Source organism: Symphodus melops, assembly GCF_947650265.1.
Source record: "Symphodus melops genome assembly, chromosome: 12".
Lineage (NCBI taxonomy): Eukaryota > Metazoa > Chordata > Actinopteri > Labriformes > Labridae > Symphodus > Symphodus melops.
The window spans coordinates 23,612,645-23,631,847 of record NC_136702.1 but is presented as its reverse complement, the minus strand read 5'-3'; the positions used below and the strand labels follow the sequence as shown (position 1 = coordinate 23,631,847).

At 42.8% G+C, this 19,203-nt stretch overlaps 1 protein-coding gene across 3 annotated transcripts; it reads left to right on the top strand.

The window, feature by feature from the left end:
• The first annotated feature begins 11,893 nt into the window (after window positions 1-11,893).
• Window positions 11,894-17,019, top strand: LOC306833135 (uncharacterized protein). Of its 3 annotated transcripts, XM_079358223.1 has the most exons (6): window positions 11,894-11,961; window positions 14,840-14,876; window positions 15,101-15,220; window positions 15,376-15,517; window positions 15,853-15,887; window positions 16,291-17,019. In XM_079358223.1, exons 1-5 carry the CDS (start codon window positions 11,956-11,958, stop codon window positions 15,863-15,865), a joined length of 318 nt encoding a protein of 105 aa, XP_079214349.1. In that variant the 5' UTR covers window positions 11,894-11,955; the 3' UTR covers window positions 15,866-15,887; window positions 16,291-17,019. The 3 variants fall into 3 exon arrangements, 1 of the variants encoding a protein (XP_079214349.1); XR_013780305.1 differs by lacking the exon at window positions 11,894-11,961 and having other exon boundaries at window positions 14,673-14,876; window positions 15,376-15,503; XR_013780306.1 differs by lacking the exons at window positions 11,894-11,961; window positions 14,840-14,876 and having other exon boundaries at window positions 14,928-15,220; window positions 15,376-15,503.
• Window positions 17,020-19,203: the final 2,184 nt, after the last annotated feature.

Sequence of the window (19,203 nt, the reverse complement as noted above, 5' to 3'; positions counted from 1 at the left end):
TGGGTCATTCCGCCAAAAGAGTGACATTTCCGTCCCCAGCATATTATTGCATATTAAATGTGTAAACACAAGTAATAATATAATACAAATTACATTTTATTATTATACTAAACACCGTACACATGAATCAATGTAGAAATTACAGATATATATTTTTTAAATATTTTAAAAAGGCATCCAAAACACTGATACGTGGCATTTCTTGCCTGTCCCCACAGCCAAAAGCTACACTTTACCACAAAGCATCATGAACAAAATCCTTCCAAAATCTTTTTTTTTTTTTTGCATTTCAGTGTGACTCCATATTCTATATACACTTGCAAGAAAAAAGTTTTACAAAAACACCATTATATTTTGGTTAAAATTCACACTTTAGTGCTGTCCCCAGGTTTTCACTCATTGCTGTTACCCAAACATATTCCCCCTTCTAAAACATTTGGAACATTTCATTTCAGTGACATGTTCTGCAGGAAGTGACATCATTTGGGCCTTCTGCAAGTCATGGCAAGACCAAAAGTATATAATCTCATTTGTTTTTCCTTAAATTTAAGGATATATTAGCTGCGTCAGAGACGGTCAATCTAAAAACTCAGTGCTGTTGTAACCAGGTTAAAATGATATATTTATCTTTTATTTGAAACTTCACCAAATCCTTTCAAATACTGAAGATATTTTCATTTTGTCATTTTCTTTATGTATTTTGAGGTTTGCTGTACCCAACTGTGACACCTGTACTGTCCCTTTAAGAGATTGCTGTGTGTGTGTGTGTGTGTGTGTGTGTGTGTGTGTGTGTGTGTGTGTGTGTGTGTGTGTGTTACGAGTGAGGTGTGTTGTGCTTCTCTCGGTCCGCGCGCTACGCGCGTTGGGGGAAGGTAAGGCTACTTTGCTCTATTCACGGTTTAGCACTGTTTCTTTTTATAACAATATAAAATGCAGTAGTCGCAATTATGGTTCACTCGTTGCCTTTCTAAGTATGCAGAGCAAGTTACGTTCCGAATATAAACTTTGTCATTGAGCTTTTAGAAGTTTATTAGCGGACACGGGTTGCTAAGTGCTACGGGGTTTCCCGTGTGTTCTGTTAATAGGAGACTGGAGACCTGTGTGAGAAAGAACCGCATATCACGGAAATGTCTTTTTGATTTGTGCAGGTATGGGTATTTTTGTACATTTTATTTACTGTTAATTTTTATTTAAACATTAATGCTGTTAAAGCATTTATATGTGTAAATGAGTATCAGTCCGCGCGCTACGCGCGTTGGGGGAAGGAGACTGGAGACCTGTGTGAGAAAGAACCGCATGTCACAGAAATGTCTTTTTGATTTGTGCAGATGCTGCAGCCAGCTCAGTTCTTATTAAATGAGAAGTCGCCAGCAAATTGTGGTCCGAGTCCTCCATCTTCCATCAACATCACAACAGAACACAACGCAGATATCACGACCAGTAACGGATGTGCATCCAGAGAAGTTTAGAACTTCAGCAGGACAGAAACACACCCGTTACACTGTTACCTAAATTATCTCTAAGACAACATTTGTTGATATCAAAAGTCAAATATTTAGTTAAATCTTACAAATGTGCTCTATATACTCAAGCTATTAGCACGGATGCTGAGTTGATAGATTTCACACAATTGGTAATTTTATGCTAAAAACTCATTGCTGTTACCCTCATTGCTGTTACTCAAACATAGTAACAGCAATGAGTAGGCTAGTGCTTTCTGATGCCCGTTTCTGTTAATTAAAAGAATACAATGAATGAATGAAAACAATGTATGTGGTTGATATTCCTTTAAACATGGTTTTAAAATGGCATTTGTGTTTTGGTAACAGCAGAGAAAAAAATGCAATGATAATAAACTTTCAATAGTTGCAATAAATTAAAAAAAGTAGCCTGAGATTGACCAGTACTCATTTTGAATGAGTAAATGTGTATATTACTAAATTCTATATTGAAATGGAATGAAAAATAAATTTTAATTTTGAAGAGTTACGATGAGCAAATTGCACTCTTTTGGCGGAATGACCCAATGAAAACACGTTATTGGGGAGACAACATCAGACGGAGAGATTTAAGTCATCTAAAACAAACAGTTAAATCACGTGATTGATACTTGCTATTGGTGAGTTAGTTTTCAGTCCATGGCTGTGTCCCATTCCAGAGGTTGCAGCCTTCGGAGGGTGTGGCCTTTGCGGTCCACGAAGGCCACGCCCTCCGTGGACCACGAAGGCTGATCCACGCAGTCTCCGAAATGAGACGGTCTGGTCTTCCTACTTGCGTCACTAACTGTTCGGTCTCCTAGCAACCCTGACAGCGTCAGTTTCTGACAGATCAATACGTTGGTTTGTTTCATGGTGGAGAAGTCCCAGCAGCGTGAGAATAAGGCTGAGAGTCCAGCTATGGTCCAGCACAGGGACAGCCTGGGTTTTTTTTTTCTTTGAATAAAATTAAATGTAAATACCCCAATATATAAATATAGAATATTAGCGATAGATTTTTAAATAATAGAAATAGACTTTACCTTTTTGTGTTAAATAAATCAAAGTTTAGTTTAACTTCATTTCTGCTGGTTGTTTTTATTATAGCTATACTAGTTCATGTTGATAATCTCCACAATAGACAGGAATTATTACAACCTTGCTTCACAGTGGTGAAGCAAGGTTGTAATAATTCTCTTCATACTGTTACCATTAGGTTATAATGTTTCTTCATTCCATCAGAAAGTCCATTTCCCTATTGTGCCAGGCTAACTGTATACAGTCCAGAAGCTATGAGGACTGGAAGAAGAGAAAGATGCTTCTAACCTGCTCTTGTATTTCTGATATTCTTACCTTGTTTTCCTGTGGCAAAGTACGAGCAGCGACTCCTTGATACTTATTCATCACTGGGACAGAAGCTTTATGTCACATCCTTTTATTTATCATTTTAAATATTGAAACAAGTCTGCTTATTGTCTGCTCTCTAAGTTAGGTTCACTGGCAGTACAGTAAATAATGTGCAATCTAAATATTTTCTTGGAGGATTAAAGCAGTGTGCGACAGCGAGGAAGCTCAGATTATTTTCTTGTGATTTAGTTTGCACCTGTAGTGAATCATGCTGCATTTCTCCAAATGAGTTAATCAATGAATTACAAGTTATCAATTCAATTCTTATCTTGTTCAATCACTTTCATGCATTCATAGTCCAGATAAAATTAAAACATAGATTAAAATAATATTAAACATAGCAAACATAACAAATATGTAACAAAATAAATCATTTCTATTTGAATTTTTTATTTATATAGTTTTTATATTAAACATTGCAGCAGGGAGAACTTCTTCTCCATCAGCTCCTTGCTCTCCTGCGCCCTCGTCTCTGCTGCCTCCTACTGAAACCTCAAGTCCTCTTTGATTGGGTCCATCAGCTGCCTATCGAAGTCCCTCTCTTTTCTCCTGCCTGGCTCTCCTCTCTTTCTCTCCTTATCCTCTCCTCCTCCTGGCCCCCCGCCTCGCTGGGCCCTGGTCTTGACCTCTCCTCCTCCTGGTCCCCCGTCTCGCTGGGCCCTGGTCTGTCCTCTGGGATGGAGGCGATGAGGACAGGGGTTGAGGTGGACTGCCTCTTTTCCAACACCTCATCCATGAGGACAAACCAGGGCCAAACTCGCACCTTCTCCTGATCCTGGACACTTGCAGATGAAATTAATCATGACAGTTGACAACAACAGCAACAGAAATGTTAGCAAAAGTCAGTTTATTCATTCGTGTGAATATAACTTATATACATTCAAGTGAAAGCACAGATGACATGTATTTCTTTTTAAGGTTGTCCCTTTTTTTGGCCCTGGACACACTTCCAGCCCAGCCCAATGACTCCAGAATAGTTCCTGTTACAGAGAAAACACTAGAAAAGGGAAAGCAGGTTTACACCAGGGTGAAAAATAACACACAGGCCTAAAAAATGATCTATTTGGATGCCCTATTTTGGATTTAAAAAACAGAAAGTCAGTTTGCATCCATTATATTATCCATATTCTTGTGGGCTTTACATGGGATGAGAACTAATTATAGCCTTAAGTACAAGATGGTTAAATGGTGATGATATGGTTGTTACCTTAATGTTACCTCCAAGCTAAGCTGGCTGTGTTCTTCACTCCTGTGAGCAGATGATCATGTTTCCCCTGCAGCTGGACGATCTAAGCAGTTTGCTCCCTAAAATCAAAACATGTTTAAGAAATGTGACGTTAAATTATGCTTTACTCTGATTGGCTGCTGGAGTCATATCAAACCGTCGAAATGTTTTTAACTTGATCATTTGTGTGCGTAACAACGTCTGTTAACTCCACTAAAAACAAAGTAAAGTAAGAAAAAAACTAACGTTAACTCAACAAACATCAGGTCGAGTTGTAACTTTAGCCTAGCTTATCGCTAGCTTTACAGCATTAACGTTACAGCTCCCGCATCGTCAGTGAGCAGGAATCAACAAACATTAGGCTTTTCAGTCGCCTTCCTCTTTAAACATGGATATCTTTAACTATTTAAATGAAATAAAATCAAATACTTGCATTTAATAGTGAAATTCAGATCAGCTGCGCAGGTCGGGCTTGAGGATGCCATTGTTTACATTAATGTTGAACGTCCCTTGCGTGCAATGCATCTTGGGAAGGGAAGGCTGCAAAGGATCCAACCGTTGAAGCCTCCAAAATCGGGGAAAGGAAGGCTGCATTTCTCGGCTGCATGCGAAGGAGCCGCTGAATTGGGATAGCACTTGTCGCGCCGGTGTGACGTAATCGGTCTTAGAATGCAGCCCAGGAAGGCTGCAACCTCTGGAATGGGACACAGCCTGTATATTGACTGTTCACAACATATTCACACACATAGGTGACTACAAACAAACACAAACTCACAACACTGATGTACACTGTAATACAGGACCACGTACAACTACGCATGCGTGATGCTAATCCAATAAGCCGGCTAAACTGTTAGCCTAACTCGTGGTAATACGTTTGTCTTTAAACTTCACAGAAAATTACATTTTTCAACACAAACAACTTCTGGAAGGACTATACACTTTAATCTAACACCCAGGGCAAAAGACACACCACTTTTATTCTATTTCTTACCTGAAAAAGACTCTTTGAGTGAAGGAGAGGAGACACGATCAATCTGTATATTGAGTGGTGTCATCATTCCTGCCGTTACGCCCCCTGCTGGTGTCTCCTGATAAATACATCAACAAATTAGAATAACTTTCACCTAAACCACATAAAAACACAACTTAACACGTCTGTAACTGACTGTAAATAAGAGACTATAATATGTGAAGTCATTTCTCACATCTCTTTTAGTCATAAAGCTGCCACCTGCTGTTATCGTTACAGGCTAACATTAGCGTCTTCAGCAGCCTGGGATGACTCGACACTTTACAACAACTATCCATTTAAACTGGTCGCAACCGGAACAAAGCTCAAAGTGAACATGTAAATCCACGCGATCACTATAACGTTAATATTTGTGTGATGGCCTTGGGACTAATGTTAACGTCAGTAAAAAGTCCCCCGTCTGATGAATGACAGCGTTTAACGTTAGGGCGTTAGGGCGATATGAACCAAAGTCAATGTTAAGGTGCATTAAAAGGATATTCAGCCTTATGTGACAAGATGATGTAGAGTAACGTCAACGTTGAAAAGTGATGAACTTAACCAACATTAATGTTAGTAGGATATGAGCAGGCGCACAATTAACCATCTAACATTATGGGCTTCTGACCCCGCGCGGGGTTGTGACAAGGCCAGCTCAGCCGTTGGATCACTTCAGCCCATCTCAATCACCTGATATTGGGTCAATATTCCCGCCGTGGCCAAAATCAACCCAGTGAAATGACCCAGCAGCTCAGGACCCAGCAATTGGGTCATGTAAATGACCCAGCATTATTTAGGGAGTTGTCTTTACCAATATCTTTTTCTTAAATAAGTTTAGTTCAATGAGCAGAAGTTTCACTTGTGTTTCCAAAAAGCATTTAAACTGCTACAGTCAGGTAAATACAGGCATGTTTGTTATCGCTTTAAACTGTGGATATTTATTTAACAATTTGATCACAAATACAACCTCGTGGTGACAGTAGGAGTCCTTTAGGTGGGCTTGTGGAGGTCGAAGAGAAAAATGAATGAAAGTATCTCTGAGTCTCCACTGCTTTATTTTGCAACTCACTTCACAACATTGACCGAAAAAGCGCGGCACCGGAAACCTGTCTTTATTTTCCTTTTTCCCCGGAAACCAACCCTCCAGAATAAAGTGTCAGTTTGTGTGTGATAACTTAGAATAGTGTCGCCACATAGGCCCCCCCAGAACACACAAAAAACACTTCATCCAATAACATGAAAAACAACAAATGCATATCCTGAAACTTCAACCAAACCGCTTAGGCAACTTTGACCTTCCTACCCCTGCGACTATACCTAACAGCAGGAGGTACAACAGGAAGAGACAAAGAGGCAGGGTTAGGAGGACGGCCCCGGCGGGCAGGACGTGCCAGCTCCACCTGCTCATCCTGAAGCACATGAGCAGGCTTCAGACGGTCCACCGAAACCAGGTCCCGACTTGTCCCCATCTCAACCAGGAAAAACTTACTCCCTGCTTCTAACACCCGAAAGGGCCCGTCATACGGCGACTGCAGGGGAGAGCGGTGCGCATCATGTCTAATAAAAACATACTTCGCCGACATGAGGTCCTTGGGAATGTACGACTGGGGAATGCAGTGGTGCACTGCCACAGGTGAGAAAACTTTAGCCTCCCCCTGTAAACCAGACCTCCCCACCACAACAGGGCCCAACCCCGAGACCCCAGGAAGGAACTCCCCCGGGACCCTCAAAGTCTGACCCAGAACCAGCTCAGCAGAGGAGAATTGCAGGTCCTCCTTGGGGGCAGAACGTAGCCCCAACAACACCCACGGCAGTCTGTCCACCCAGCTACTGTCAACTAAAGACGCGCGGAGGGCCGCCTTCATGGTACGGTGAAACCGCTCACACAAACCATTAGCCTGTGGGTGGTACGCGGTGGTTCGGTGAAGCTTAACCCCCAAGCTCCCAGCAACCATATTCCACAGCTCGGAGGTAAATTGGGGGCCTCTATCAGACGTCATGTCCAAAGGAACCCCAAACCGTGACACCCATGCGTACAGGAAAGCCCGGGCCACTTCCGCTGAAGTCGTAGACGAAAGGGGGACCACCTCAGGCCACCGTGTGGTTCTGTCCACCACAGTGAGCAGGTGAGTGAAACCTCGCGACGGGGGAAAAGGACCAACCAGATCCACATGAACATGCTCAAAGCGTCTCTCAGGAATCGGAAATGACCCCAAAGGAGCTGTTATGTGACGCTGCACCTTGGCGCGCTGACATGCCACGCAGGCAGAAGCCCAAGCTCTAACATCCTTTCTGAGGCCAGGCCACACGAACCTGGCACCCACCAATTTAACTGAAGCTTTAACCCCGGGATGCGACAGGGAATGAACAGCATCAAAAATGCGACGTCGCCAAGCAGCCGGGACCAAAGGGCGGGGCTTGTCCATAGAGACATCACAAAGAAGGGCCGCCCCACTGTCCTGAAAAGACACTTCCTTCAACTGCAAACTAGACTCGGCTGTGCGCAGTGCTTGCACCTCCGAATCCGCCAGCTGGTCCACAGCCATCTCCCCATAATCTACCCCCAAATCCACCGTGGCAATATGTGCTCGAGAGAGGCAGTCTGCAACTACGTTACTCTTCCCCGCAACATGCTGTATGTCAGTGGTAAACTCGGAAATAGCCGAAAGATGTCTCTGCTGACGCGCTGACCACGGTTCGGAGGTTTTGGCCATCGCAAACGTAAGAGGCTTGTGATCAACAAAAGCAGTGAACTCTCGGCCCTCTAGGAGGAACCTGAAATGTCGTGTGGCAAGAAAAAGAGCTAAAAGTTCCCTGTCGAACGCACTATACTTCCTTTCAGCATCCCGCAACTTCCTACTGAAAAAAGCCAGAGGCTGCCAGGCTCCCTCGACCCACTGCTCACAAACTGCTCCCACAGCGTAATCGGACGCATCAGTGGTAAGGGCGATGGGTGCTGCAGGGTCAGGATGGGCTAATAATGCAGCATTAGCCAGCGCTGTCTTAGCTTTATCAAATGCCTCTAACCTCCCAGGTGTCCACTCAATGTCCTGATTACCCTTTTTTCCTTTCAGAGCTTCATACAAGGGGTGCATTATGTGGGCAGCTCGAGGAATGAAACGGTTGTAGAAATTGACCATGCCCAAAAACTCCTGCAGGGGCTTCACAGAGGAGGGGCGGGGAAAAGCTGCAACCGCTCCGACTTTGGTAGGAAGGGGAAAAGCACCTCGTTGGGAAACGCAGTGGCCAAGAAACACAATCTCTGAAAGCCCAAACTGACATTTAGCTGGGTTCACAATCAATCCGTGGTCATTCAGGCGCTCAAAAAGCAGGCGGAGATGTACCCTGTGCTCCTCTACCGAAGCACTTGCCACCAGTATATCATCCAGATACACAAAAAGGAAAGGCATATCTCGCAACACAGAGTCCATAAGCCGCTGGAACGTCTGTGCCGCCCCCTTCAAGCCGAACGGCATCCTCAAAAACTCAAACAGCCCAAAAGGAGTGACGACTGCCGTTTTGGGAATGTCCTGAGGATGGACCGGCACCTGGTGGTACCCTCTCACTAGATCAACCTTCGAGAAAATGACCGCCCCTGCCAGATGCACAGAAAAATCCTGAATATGGGGGACCGGGTACCTGTCGTTAGTAGTAACATTGTTTAGACGCCGGAAATCCCCACAAGGGCGCCAACCCCCGTCCGACTTAGGAACCATGTGCAAGGGTGAGGACCAGGGGCTGTTCGAACGACGCACAATGCCCAACCGCTCCATGTTGGCGAATTCCTCTTTAGCAATAGCCAACTTAGCTGCATCCAAACGGCGTGCGCGAGCAAAAACAGGCGGGCCTACAGTAGTGACATAATGCTCCACCCCATGTTTAGCCACTGTGGCAGAAAACGTGGGAACAGTAAGGGCAGGAAACTCTGCAAGCAGACGTTGGTAAGAGTCCCCTGTTACAAGCATGTTAGCGAGCAAAGGCTCTGCTTTGCCCAGAGTACATGGATATGAATCAAAAGACATTGCATCAATCAAACACCTATTAGCCACATCTACTAACAGTCTGTAAGCACACAAAAAATCCGCACCTAGGATGGGAACTTTCACTGAAGCAACCACAAAGTCCCAGCCAAACTCCCGTCCTTTAAAACACACAGTCATACCCCTGGTGCCGAAACTGCGGATGGGGGTGCCGTTAGCTGCGTCCAACGGGGGTCCTTGTCCATGTCCCAAAAAGTCAGCAGAGGAGGCAGGCACGATGCTCCGCTGTGCCCCCGAATCCACGAGAAAACGTCGTCCCGAAACGCTGTCCTCAATGAAAAGCAGCTTATCGTTGTTGCCGGTACACGCAGCTGCTAGCGAGCGCCGGCCCTCTCGTTTCCCGGCTGCTGGAAGGAACATGGTGGAATACAACGTCGGGCCTTCACTCCAAAGCGGTGGTGGTAAAAGCACAGGCTGGTCTCCTTCTTTCGGCGCTCCGCGACCGCATTCACCTCCGTAGTGTCACCGTCAGGCACGCAGGGCAGCAGAGCGTGCACCGAAAACTGGCGGGATGCCAACAAAAGTCTGTCTGCTTCTTCAGCCAAACCTCTGTAATCCTTGGTCCGAATAAGAGGAGAGCTGGCCAGGGCTGTGCGCACCTGCGGCGGAAGCTGACGCAGAAAAAGGTGAGTGAAAAGGAAAGAAGCGTCCCCGGAGCCTCGCAGCGCCAACATATTCTCCATCAATTCAGAAGGCTTGCTATCTCCTAAACCCGTGAGGGACAACAAACGATCAGCCCGCTCCATATCCGAGAGCTGGTACAGTTGTAGCAACGCCGTCCTCAGTGCAGCATACTTCCCGGCTCCAGGCGGGTCCCGGAGCAGTCCCATTAACCGGCGTGTCGTGGCTGAATCCAACGCCGCGACGACATGATAATACTTCGTGTCGTCCGCGGTTATGCCGCGCAGGTGAAACTGAGCCTCCACATGCTGGAACCATGGCTCTGGGTCATGCTGCCAAAAGTCCGGGATTTTAACCGTGGCCGCGAAAACAGTCGGTGCGGTTGCCACCGAAGAAGTGCTCTCAGTCGACATAGTTCAAACGTCAGGGTCACCAATGTGGAGGTCGAAGAGAAAAATGAATGAAAGTATCTCTGAGTCTCCACTGCTTTATTTTGCAACTCACTTCACAACATTGACCGAAAAAGCGCGGCACCGGAAACCTGTCTTTATTTTCCTTTTTCCCCGGAAACCAACCCTCCAGAATAAAGTGTCAGTTTGTGTGTGATAACTTAGAATAGTGTCGCCACAGGCTTTTAATTTCAGCAGGATTCATCACCCATGGACAACGAAACTTCTTAGAAATACATTAAATGAGAAAGTTCATTCACCCTGAATTACCCACAAATTATTGACAGCGAATTAATGGAAATACAGAGTAAAATGTAACCAAATACCAAAGTGAAAGTGTTATAAAAGCCTAAAAAGATTTTACTACAGGTATAGTAAATATCTATGCGTAATAAAAGAGGAGATATTTTCAAAAGACACTGGCTTAAGTATTTTCAATTGGACATAACAAAATAAGCACGTGTGTGGAGTTTCTCGTGGTAGCGCTCTGATCCACTTATACGCCCATGCGTGTTCTGATTGGCCAGCTGGGTCTCTGGTCATGTCTCTCCATGAGGAGAACTCCTCAGACGGCATCGCAAGGTACGCTGGGAACTGAAGTCTGAATTGAATTAAACTTCGAGACGAACTTTACTTAAAGAACTACAATTCCCATACAAGTAGTAAAAGAGGGCTAAACCCGAGTAATAGCTGAAAAGAGATGAATTAATTTAGTTCAGCAGATTTTATTTCTGACTCTGCAGCTTTAGAGATGACGGAGGGAACGTAAGTAACGCTTTTTATCTACATTTAACCGGAAATGGTCTTAATGCATTTATTCAAGTGATGAACTGTAGGCTACCAAAACAAGTCAAAGTCAGACAGAACATACTTCACTGTAGTCATTCATTTGTTTAGATTTTTCTTTCTCCTTTTTTCTTTTTAATTTTGACGCTGTTGTATCTCAGTACACATACATACATACATACATACATGCATGCATACATGCATGCATACATACATACATACATACATACATGCATGCATACATGCATGCATGTATACATACATACATACATGCATACATATGTCAGGTGTCAGACATGGATCTAAACATCACTATAAATATGATCAAATGAAGATGTTCAATTAATTTAATACTAACTAGTAGGAAATAATACAATAGAAATACACATAATGGAAACAAGCTACACTAGGATACAAAATGACCAAATAAGCAACAAAACAAGGAATAAACTTACCAAACAAGATTACTTTATTATATAAACGAGATTTAACCATGACGTGACGTTTTTGTTTTTATTTATTTTATTATTTTGACTTAAAAGTCAATGCAAACACATGTAGGCTTCTTTTAGCTCCAAAAGAAAAAGAAGATAACTTTTATTAATCCATCAGGGGGAAATTAATTTTTTGTCGACATGCAACACACACACACACACACACACACACACACACACACACACACACACACACACACACACACACACACACACACACACACACACACACACACACACACAGACCATAGACTGTAAAAATAAACACAGATCGTTAAACTATCGCGAGAAGAAGAGTGGAACTCTCGGGTGTCGCTTCCGTTGTAAATGTTCACATTCCCGCCAAAAGTTGCGTCATTTCCGGCCCAAGAGGTGCGCGCGCAGGCTCAGACAGACGTTCAGTTGTTAACCCGCATTTTTCAACTCTCGCACGATAACCCACGATAATGGAGGTATGTATTTGTGTGGTTTTATAGAGAGTTCAGATGTGTGTCATGTTTACCTGCTAAGTAGTGATGGTGAGATGAGATGGTGAGATGAAGCCTCACGAGGCATTGTTGTTAGTTTTCGCGCGTGCTGGGTTCCATTTGACGAATCCTTTGTCAAATAGTAGTTTGTTAAGTTCTCCATAACCCCTTCAGACCCGCATTTTTTCTGCTGGGCAAAAAAAAATTTTATACAATGATTCTGACTCCCTTCCAACATAAAAACAAAGTGGAAAAAATAAATTTTTGCCAACTCATTTTTTATAAGAATTTTTTCATGTCCATTCCAATGGACGCCACGACAATATGGGCGTAAAATCTCATAAATATCATTGAACTTCTAACACATACCATACAACACCATACTTTTTATAGGAGGCTGATAACATAGTTATTTTACTTTAAAATACTAGAAAATGGAACTTATGCTGGAGAAGACGTCAGCTTGTGGATATTTCATGTATTTTAATTTTTGATGTGCAGTTTGAAGTGGTTTCGGTGTGTACTAAAGAGGTTCATTAGGCCTACTGATGATATCTTATAGTAATGTTTGTTTTTAAAGGCCAGGAAGGTGAAATTGTTTTACCTGACCAGTTTCGGCTACTGCAGCCTTCATCGGGGGTGTCATGTGATGTTGTTGTGACCTCGTCTGTGCTGATTTATGTAGATTTTGCCATCCCACCTGACATGATCATGATGGGATGGCAGGGGGTGGGGGGGTGCCCCCTGATGTCTGATGGTTTGTTAGACAGCTGGGGGTGGCTCTGCAGGACTGTATCGCAGGTGTGGGGAAAGTTGCTATGACCTTTCATCCCGGTTTGCAGTCCTTGGTGCACGTTTCCCGATTCTCCCTCTTGCAGTGGCCTGAAATGGCTGATTTCAGATTCTCCTGCATTGCTTTCATTCTTGAGTCATCAGTAGCCTATCATTCTTGAATGAAAGTAATGCAGGAGAATCTGAAATCAGCCATTTCAGACCACTGCAAGAGAGAGAACCACCTAATGGACTGGGATGTGGCCAAGGTCATATGGACAGAAAGCAACAAGTTCCACCGGTGGATCAAAGAGACGGTGGAAAACGGGCACCAAGGACTGTAAACCGGGATGAAGGAACATACCAACTTTCCCACACCTGGGACACAGTCCTGCAGAGCCACCCCCAGCTATCTAACAAACCATCTGACAGCATGGGGCACCCTCCTTACGAGACGTTCAAGGAATTCTTTGACTTTATACTCTACAACAGGGGTATCCAACCCTGGTTCTCGAGGGCTACTATCCTGCATGTTTTAGATGTCTCCTTCTTCCAACACACCTGATTCAAATGATCAGGATCATTATCAGGCTTCTGCAGGGCTTGATGATGAGATAATCATTTGAATCAGGTGTGTTGGAAGAGGGAGACATCTAAAACATGCAGGATAGTAGCCCGCAAGGACCAGGATTGGCTACCCCTGCTCTACAAGAACATTATGTACAAAAAATATATATTAAAAAATGCATAATTATGAATAACTGAACCATGGCATCATGCTTTACCAATGAAAAGCTTACAAGTATGCTTTTTCTTTATATTCTAACACCTAACATTTGGGTGTTAGCTTAACTCGCCCAACTACTGCTGTCCATTGCAATGGACATCAGACTTTGAAAAAATCCTGTAAATTAAATACATGATATATGTTCAAAATAACTTCATATATTATTACTTGTAACAGTTAAAATTATACTGACAGAACGTTTTTTTGGCCAGCATGAACATAAATGTATATTTTTGACTGAAAATGGGCACTTGCGCCTCCCTCTCTGGAGCTGCTCCACCATGCTTGTCTTGTCAGAGGTCTGACACTCTCTCAGAGCATGCTCAAAGTCAGGACATGATTGTGATTGGATAATCAGGACCCAGTTAGTAACCAGCAGTGCTGACCTCATCCAATTAGAGAGTATTTATTGGTTTAGAGACAGAAATATGTCATGTCCATTCCAATGGACGCAGGGTCCGAAGGGGTTAAGGCTGGTTCACACGGCAGGATTTTAAAATTGTCGGCCGATTTCCCAAACTTGAGAGACCACACATGGCGATAAATAATCTGAGGTTTTACAGTTTTGGTCGTACAGTGTGTGGCGTGTGCGGCCACACGGCAACAGCATCACACCACACACCAACCGATTTCACTCGCGAACGTCCCCCCATTAGACAGGAAATCTCGCAAAACCTCTCGAGATCAAACGTGATTCCAGAGTCAACAAACGGACGATGAGGATGTAACAGGGATCGTTTGTGCTGTTTTTATCTGAAAAAAACACGCTTTTAAAAAGAGGAGTCGGTCAAAGGAGAGGAGACAACGGGAGCATGAGCCGTACTTTCTACATGATGATATGGAAGTGAGTAGTTGACCGGTGATTTCGCTACTACGTCACCTCGCTTTCTGATTGGCTATGCGTCACATTCAACAGGCTCGTGCTCGTTTTCCCCTCGGGGGAAACACCACACATGATGAGAGATCGGGCCAAAACAATCCAACATGTTGAATAAGATAATCTTATAAGATCATCCTGCCATGTGTGGTGTGTTCAAACCGTTTTCGTCTGGTCGGAAGAATGTCGGGACCGCTCCGATCTCAAATCGGGGATATTCAACATGTTGGTTTGCCCAAAATAGAGACAGGAGCGGAAGGAGTCTGTTTGTGCAGTTTTTCTTTACGTGCATAATTTAATAAAACATTTTCACTTTTGTTTTTGTAATGATCAAAATATAATTTCTGAGTGGAGCCGATGAATCCACATGAAGCTTGTTGCTCTGTCAAACTTCCTTTATGTTTCATTGTATTTCTATGTCGTTGCAGGTCATTGGCTATGTGAAGCCATCCCCGGGAAATCCTGGTATGCGTTTTTTATTATTATTTTTATCTGTGAAAACATTCAGAGGTGTTAAAGAGGAAAAGTTCAGATTAATTCTAATATGATAACATCTCACAGAGCTTTACATTTCTGAGGCAACATTATCTCATTAGTAGAAACTCTCACATTGTTTAAACAGCAGCAGTAGAGAGACTGGGACAATTTGACTTAATGCTATTTATCATCATTATCTTCCATATTTACAGTTTCACCTCCAAAGATAGAAGCAAATGATGGCAGCGTTGTCACTAAAAGAGATATAAACGTGAATGCAAAATCCCTGAAGATGAACATTGAAACAGAGAGCGTTGCAGGACAACAATCTGGTAAGTATTCATATTATAATATATGATAAGTATAACATTGCTTTGCTGCATTAAAGGCTGTAGCTGTTCTAATTCTAAAACTATGAATAGATTTGATCCTTTAATCAACATTGATGTAAACACAAGTTTTGAACATGTTTCATGTCCTTGTTTAGGGAAGGCTGATCCTCCGGGGACCCGAGCAGATTACTCTGCTAGAGGTGGCAGTGTAATATGTACTGATCGAATAAGCGGCAGTATTGACGGCGATGTTGATCTGTCAATTTCTACGAATAGATCCAAAGTACGTACATGCAGGTACACTTACACAGTTGTTAAAGGTAGGGGAGGTCATTTTCTCCAGATAATTTTTTTTTAAATATTTTGCTTCGTCTTTAGTTCCTGACAGTGAATAATAACTCATGTGCTCTGAAAAAGAAATGAACAAAAATCTGTCATCTGTAGCATTTGTAAACGCGTAAAAACCAGTGTTTGCACTCGACCACGTTTTATAAACCAATCAAGACTCTCTACCCCATACATGCACGAGCCCACACTCAAAGCATGAGCTGAATATGACCTTCCCTGCCTTCAAGAGACAATAATGTGTTTAATGTTGATGTCAGCTAACCCCAACTCTGCTCTTTACACAGGCCAAGTAGATGAGACACTGGTGCTTTCTTCTCAGGTATATACACACGACTCACACACACACACACACACACGCACTATGACGTGCAGTTTGATTCATGCTCATGCATGCCATCACATCCATACTGTGCGAATGGGCCTGGGGTCATGCGGAGTGCAACTGTTGTAAACAATTTTATGTGAAAGTGCTTGTCCTATGGAGACCTTGTATCTGAACATTGCTGATATTGGCAGAAGTCTGTGGCATGCCAAATATGACCTGGATGAAGTTATAGATTTGTTGTTAGTGTTATTATTAGTCACTATTGTTGATTGGCAGGTCAATACCCTCCATTGTTAACAATCTCTTACCTTAAAAAGTAATCCTGAAGACCTATGATTATCAGACGTGTGCCCTGGATGATTTACTATAACTCTATGTTAACCATTATTGTTGAAAGGTCCCAGATGATTCACCTCACCGGTCTGAAGCGAGGGAGACTGCTCATCGTCAACAGCTGAAGACCTCAGCTGACGCTTTGACCCCCTCACAGGAGAATTTTCACTCAAGCTGAGTTCAGGCTGAATTTAGCTAATCACAATAGTCATTTTTTACTTTTATAAACCATATCATAAAAGTTGATATTACATATATAAGTTACATGCATAATGTGTACTTATAACAGTGTAAGGAGTGTCATATTATTGTGTTTTAGAATAGTTGGCGGTCATAAAACCGCTTGTGGGAGTGCAGGCTGTAAATCTTATTGGGGGTACTGGACTGCTCACATAGTGGGGTATGTTGAAGTGCCCTGCTAGAGATAAGGGAGTGTCCTGCAGCTGCATGAGAAACACACATAGAACCATATATGTCTTGTTTTTGCTACATTCTTTTTGACGTAACCCAAAATGAATATTGAAATTTTCATGACGTAAATGTAAAGTCAACCAGAGTATAAAGGAGGGAAGCACAAGCTTCTCGGGGGTTCAGTCTTCCTTTTTGGGACTTGACTTTTGTTCTGCACCTGTGATCAACTGACTTATATTCTCTTTTATTTAGCTCTAGTCACTCACTGTGAGAAAAGCACTCTTTTGTAGGATTTGTATTATTTTGTAAGCTCTGTATTTAATCAATTGTGTTATTGTAAAATAAAAGGAAACCTTCCATTGTAAGGACTTTCCAACAAAAACCCTTTTCCTTTTAGATCTTATATTTATTTATATATATATATATATATATATATATATATATATATATATATATATATATATATATATTGGATTTAGACTTTGGTTGATTGAAAATAAACATTTGTTTTTCCACAATTTGAATTCTTTTTATTACACAGAAATGTCTGTATTTTTTCTGATCCAATCGAACAAGTCTCAGTTCCAGCTCTCAGCCTGTCATTCGGTTGAATCAAAGTTCGGCTGAGACAGCATTTCCAGCACGGAGACCGCCATCCATAGGACTCCAGCGCCCCCTGCAGGGACACACGGGACTCCAGCGCCCCTGCAGGGACACACGGGGGACTCCAGCGCCCCTGCAGGGACACACTGGGGACTCCAGCTGTTGCATTGATATCCTGAAGACTCTTCTGAATGTTTAATGTTGTAGCTTAACACGACTGAAGTGTGAAACATTCACCATGTGTGTTAAGGGACAGGCATTACTAAGCAGTAATCTAATAGTGTGAGTGTACCTGCACATTTAGCTCTGGATCACCGTGGTCCTGTGTCTCTGCTTGTGTTGTGCCTATAGTAATAGGCTGTAAATATGAATGGCAGAAGCCTGAGTGACGTCACATCACCTATCTGTTACTGCAGGGGGCTTTGGAAGCCGATCGTTTCTATGCTCGAAATCCTGTCTCAACCTAACTTTGAGTTAACCTAACTTTGAGTCAACCTAACGACAGGCTAAGAGCTGGAGCTGAGGCAGGTTTTGAGCATTTTGACAAAAGCTACACCACGCCTGCCTATCAATCAGGTCAGCTACAACACCTTATTGTGAATAACTCTGATCCTTCATCCAATCAAAACTGCTGAGTCATCAAAACATTCACCCCCTGTACAGTGTGTGTGGATGGAGACATGAGCTAATCACACCTATTTGGTTTATTGAAGCAGGCTGTAAACATGTTCATGTCTGCTGTAAAAACAGGCTGTTTGAATGGGTGTGTATGTGACTTCCTGTGCTGCTGCAGTCAGCCTCTAGTGGACACTCGACGTACTGCAAGATTTGACACTTTCACATCGGCTTAATTTTTCAACATTAGAGGTTGTTGCATAAATGCACCAGGTGCTTTGTACTTGGTGATAAACGTATCATATCTCCTCAAATCTGTTGATCAAAACAGGAGTTCTTGGTTTTAACAGTGAACGTTTTGCAAGTTACTATAGCCATTAAAGAACTGGTATCCACATTTTCCAGTACACATATCATGTACCATCTGTTACTCTATACCTGGTGTCAGTGTGTCTGGTTTGATGCAGGTTCTTTTGGAAGGCGGTGGCTGAGTTAATCTAACTCGAAACTGAAGCTGCAAAGCAAACTTTCCAGGCCTAAATTAAAACCTGGGACTGGAAGGTTTAGCAGAGTCTTTTGGACCTCAGTGACTATTGATGGGTGGGAGGAGTTTATGGTTATAAGCTGGTTCAAACACAGGACCCAATGGCTCCTGAGGAGCTTTAATTGTATGGAGAAAGGTGTTGAATGTACCTTGTCATGCAGAAATGGAAAAGGTACAGTGTGCAAGAACTGTATCAATGATGATGTAGAGCAGAGGTTACCATACATTTCAGCTTTGGACCCCCACAATAACTGAGCTAGAGACCGGGGAACTGTCAAATGTCATTCATAGGGAGCAGCAGACACCTGCATTTTTTCAATTATGGGAAGCAGAAATTACTTTGCCACTGCTAGCCATTTTTGAACCATGAGTTAAAATTCAACTAATATTTGAATGAGTTTTTTTCCACCATAATGGGTAAGATATGAAAATTTAGATCATTCAACTTTTGTGTTTGGTGATGGAAAGCATCTTGTGACCCCCCTCTCAGTGTCTCATAAGCCCCCAGGGGGTCTCAGTCCCCACTTTAAGATCAGTAGAGTGTGAAGAAAGCTCAGACCTGGACCCCTAATACATGAAGCAATGTGGTGCAGTATATTTTTAACTAGTATTCGAGATATTGAAATCAACATATAGAGCTATTGTACATTGACATGTAAAAGTGGGCGTGGCCATTTCTCTACCAAGGAGTGGATTTTTTTGGAAAACAAATGTTTGCAATGGATTCAGAATCCCAAAGAACCCCTAGTTTGACCCCTCACAAGCTACCAAAAGCAAAGGTTAACATTTTCACATTTTCACCAA

Excerpts from the sequence above, each read along its gene's own strand:
- LOC306833135 (XM_079358223.1), top strand. Across the intron at positions 14,877-15,100 it reads GCCATCCCCGGGAAATCCTG|TTTCACCTCCAAAGATAGAA; the intron begins GTATGCGTTTTT and ends CCATATTTACAG. Across the intron at positions 15,221-15,375 it reads CGTTGCAGGACAACAATCTG|GGAAGGCTGATCCTCCGGGG; the intron begins GTAAGTATTCAT and ends GTCCTTGTTTAG.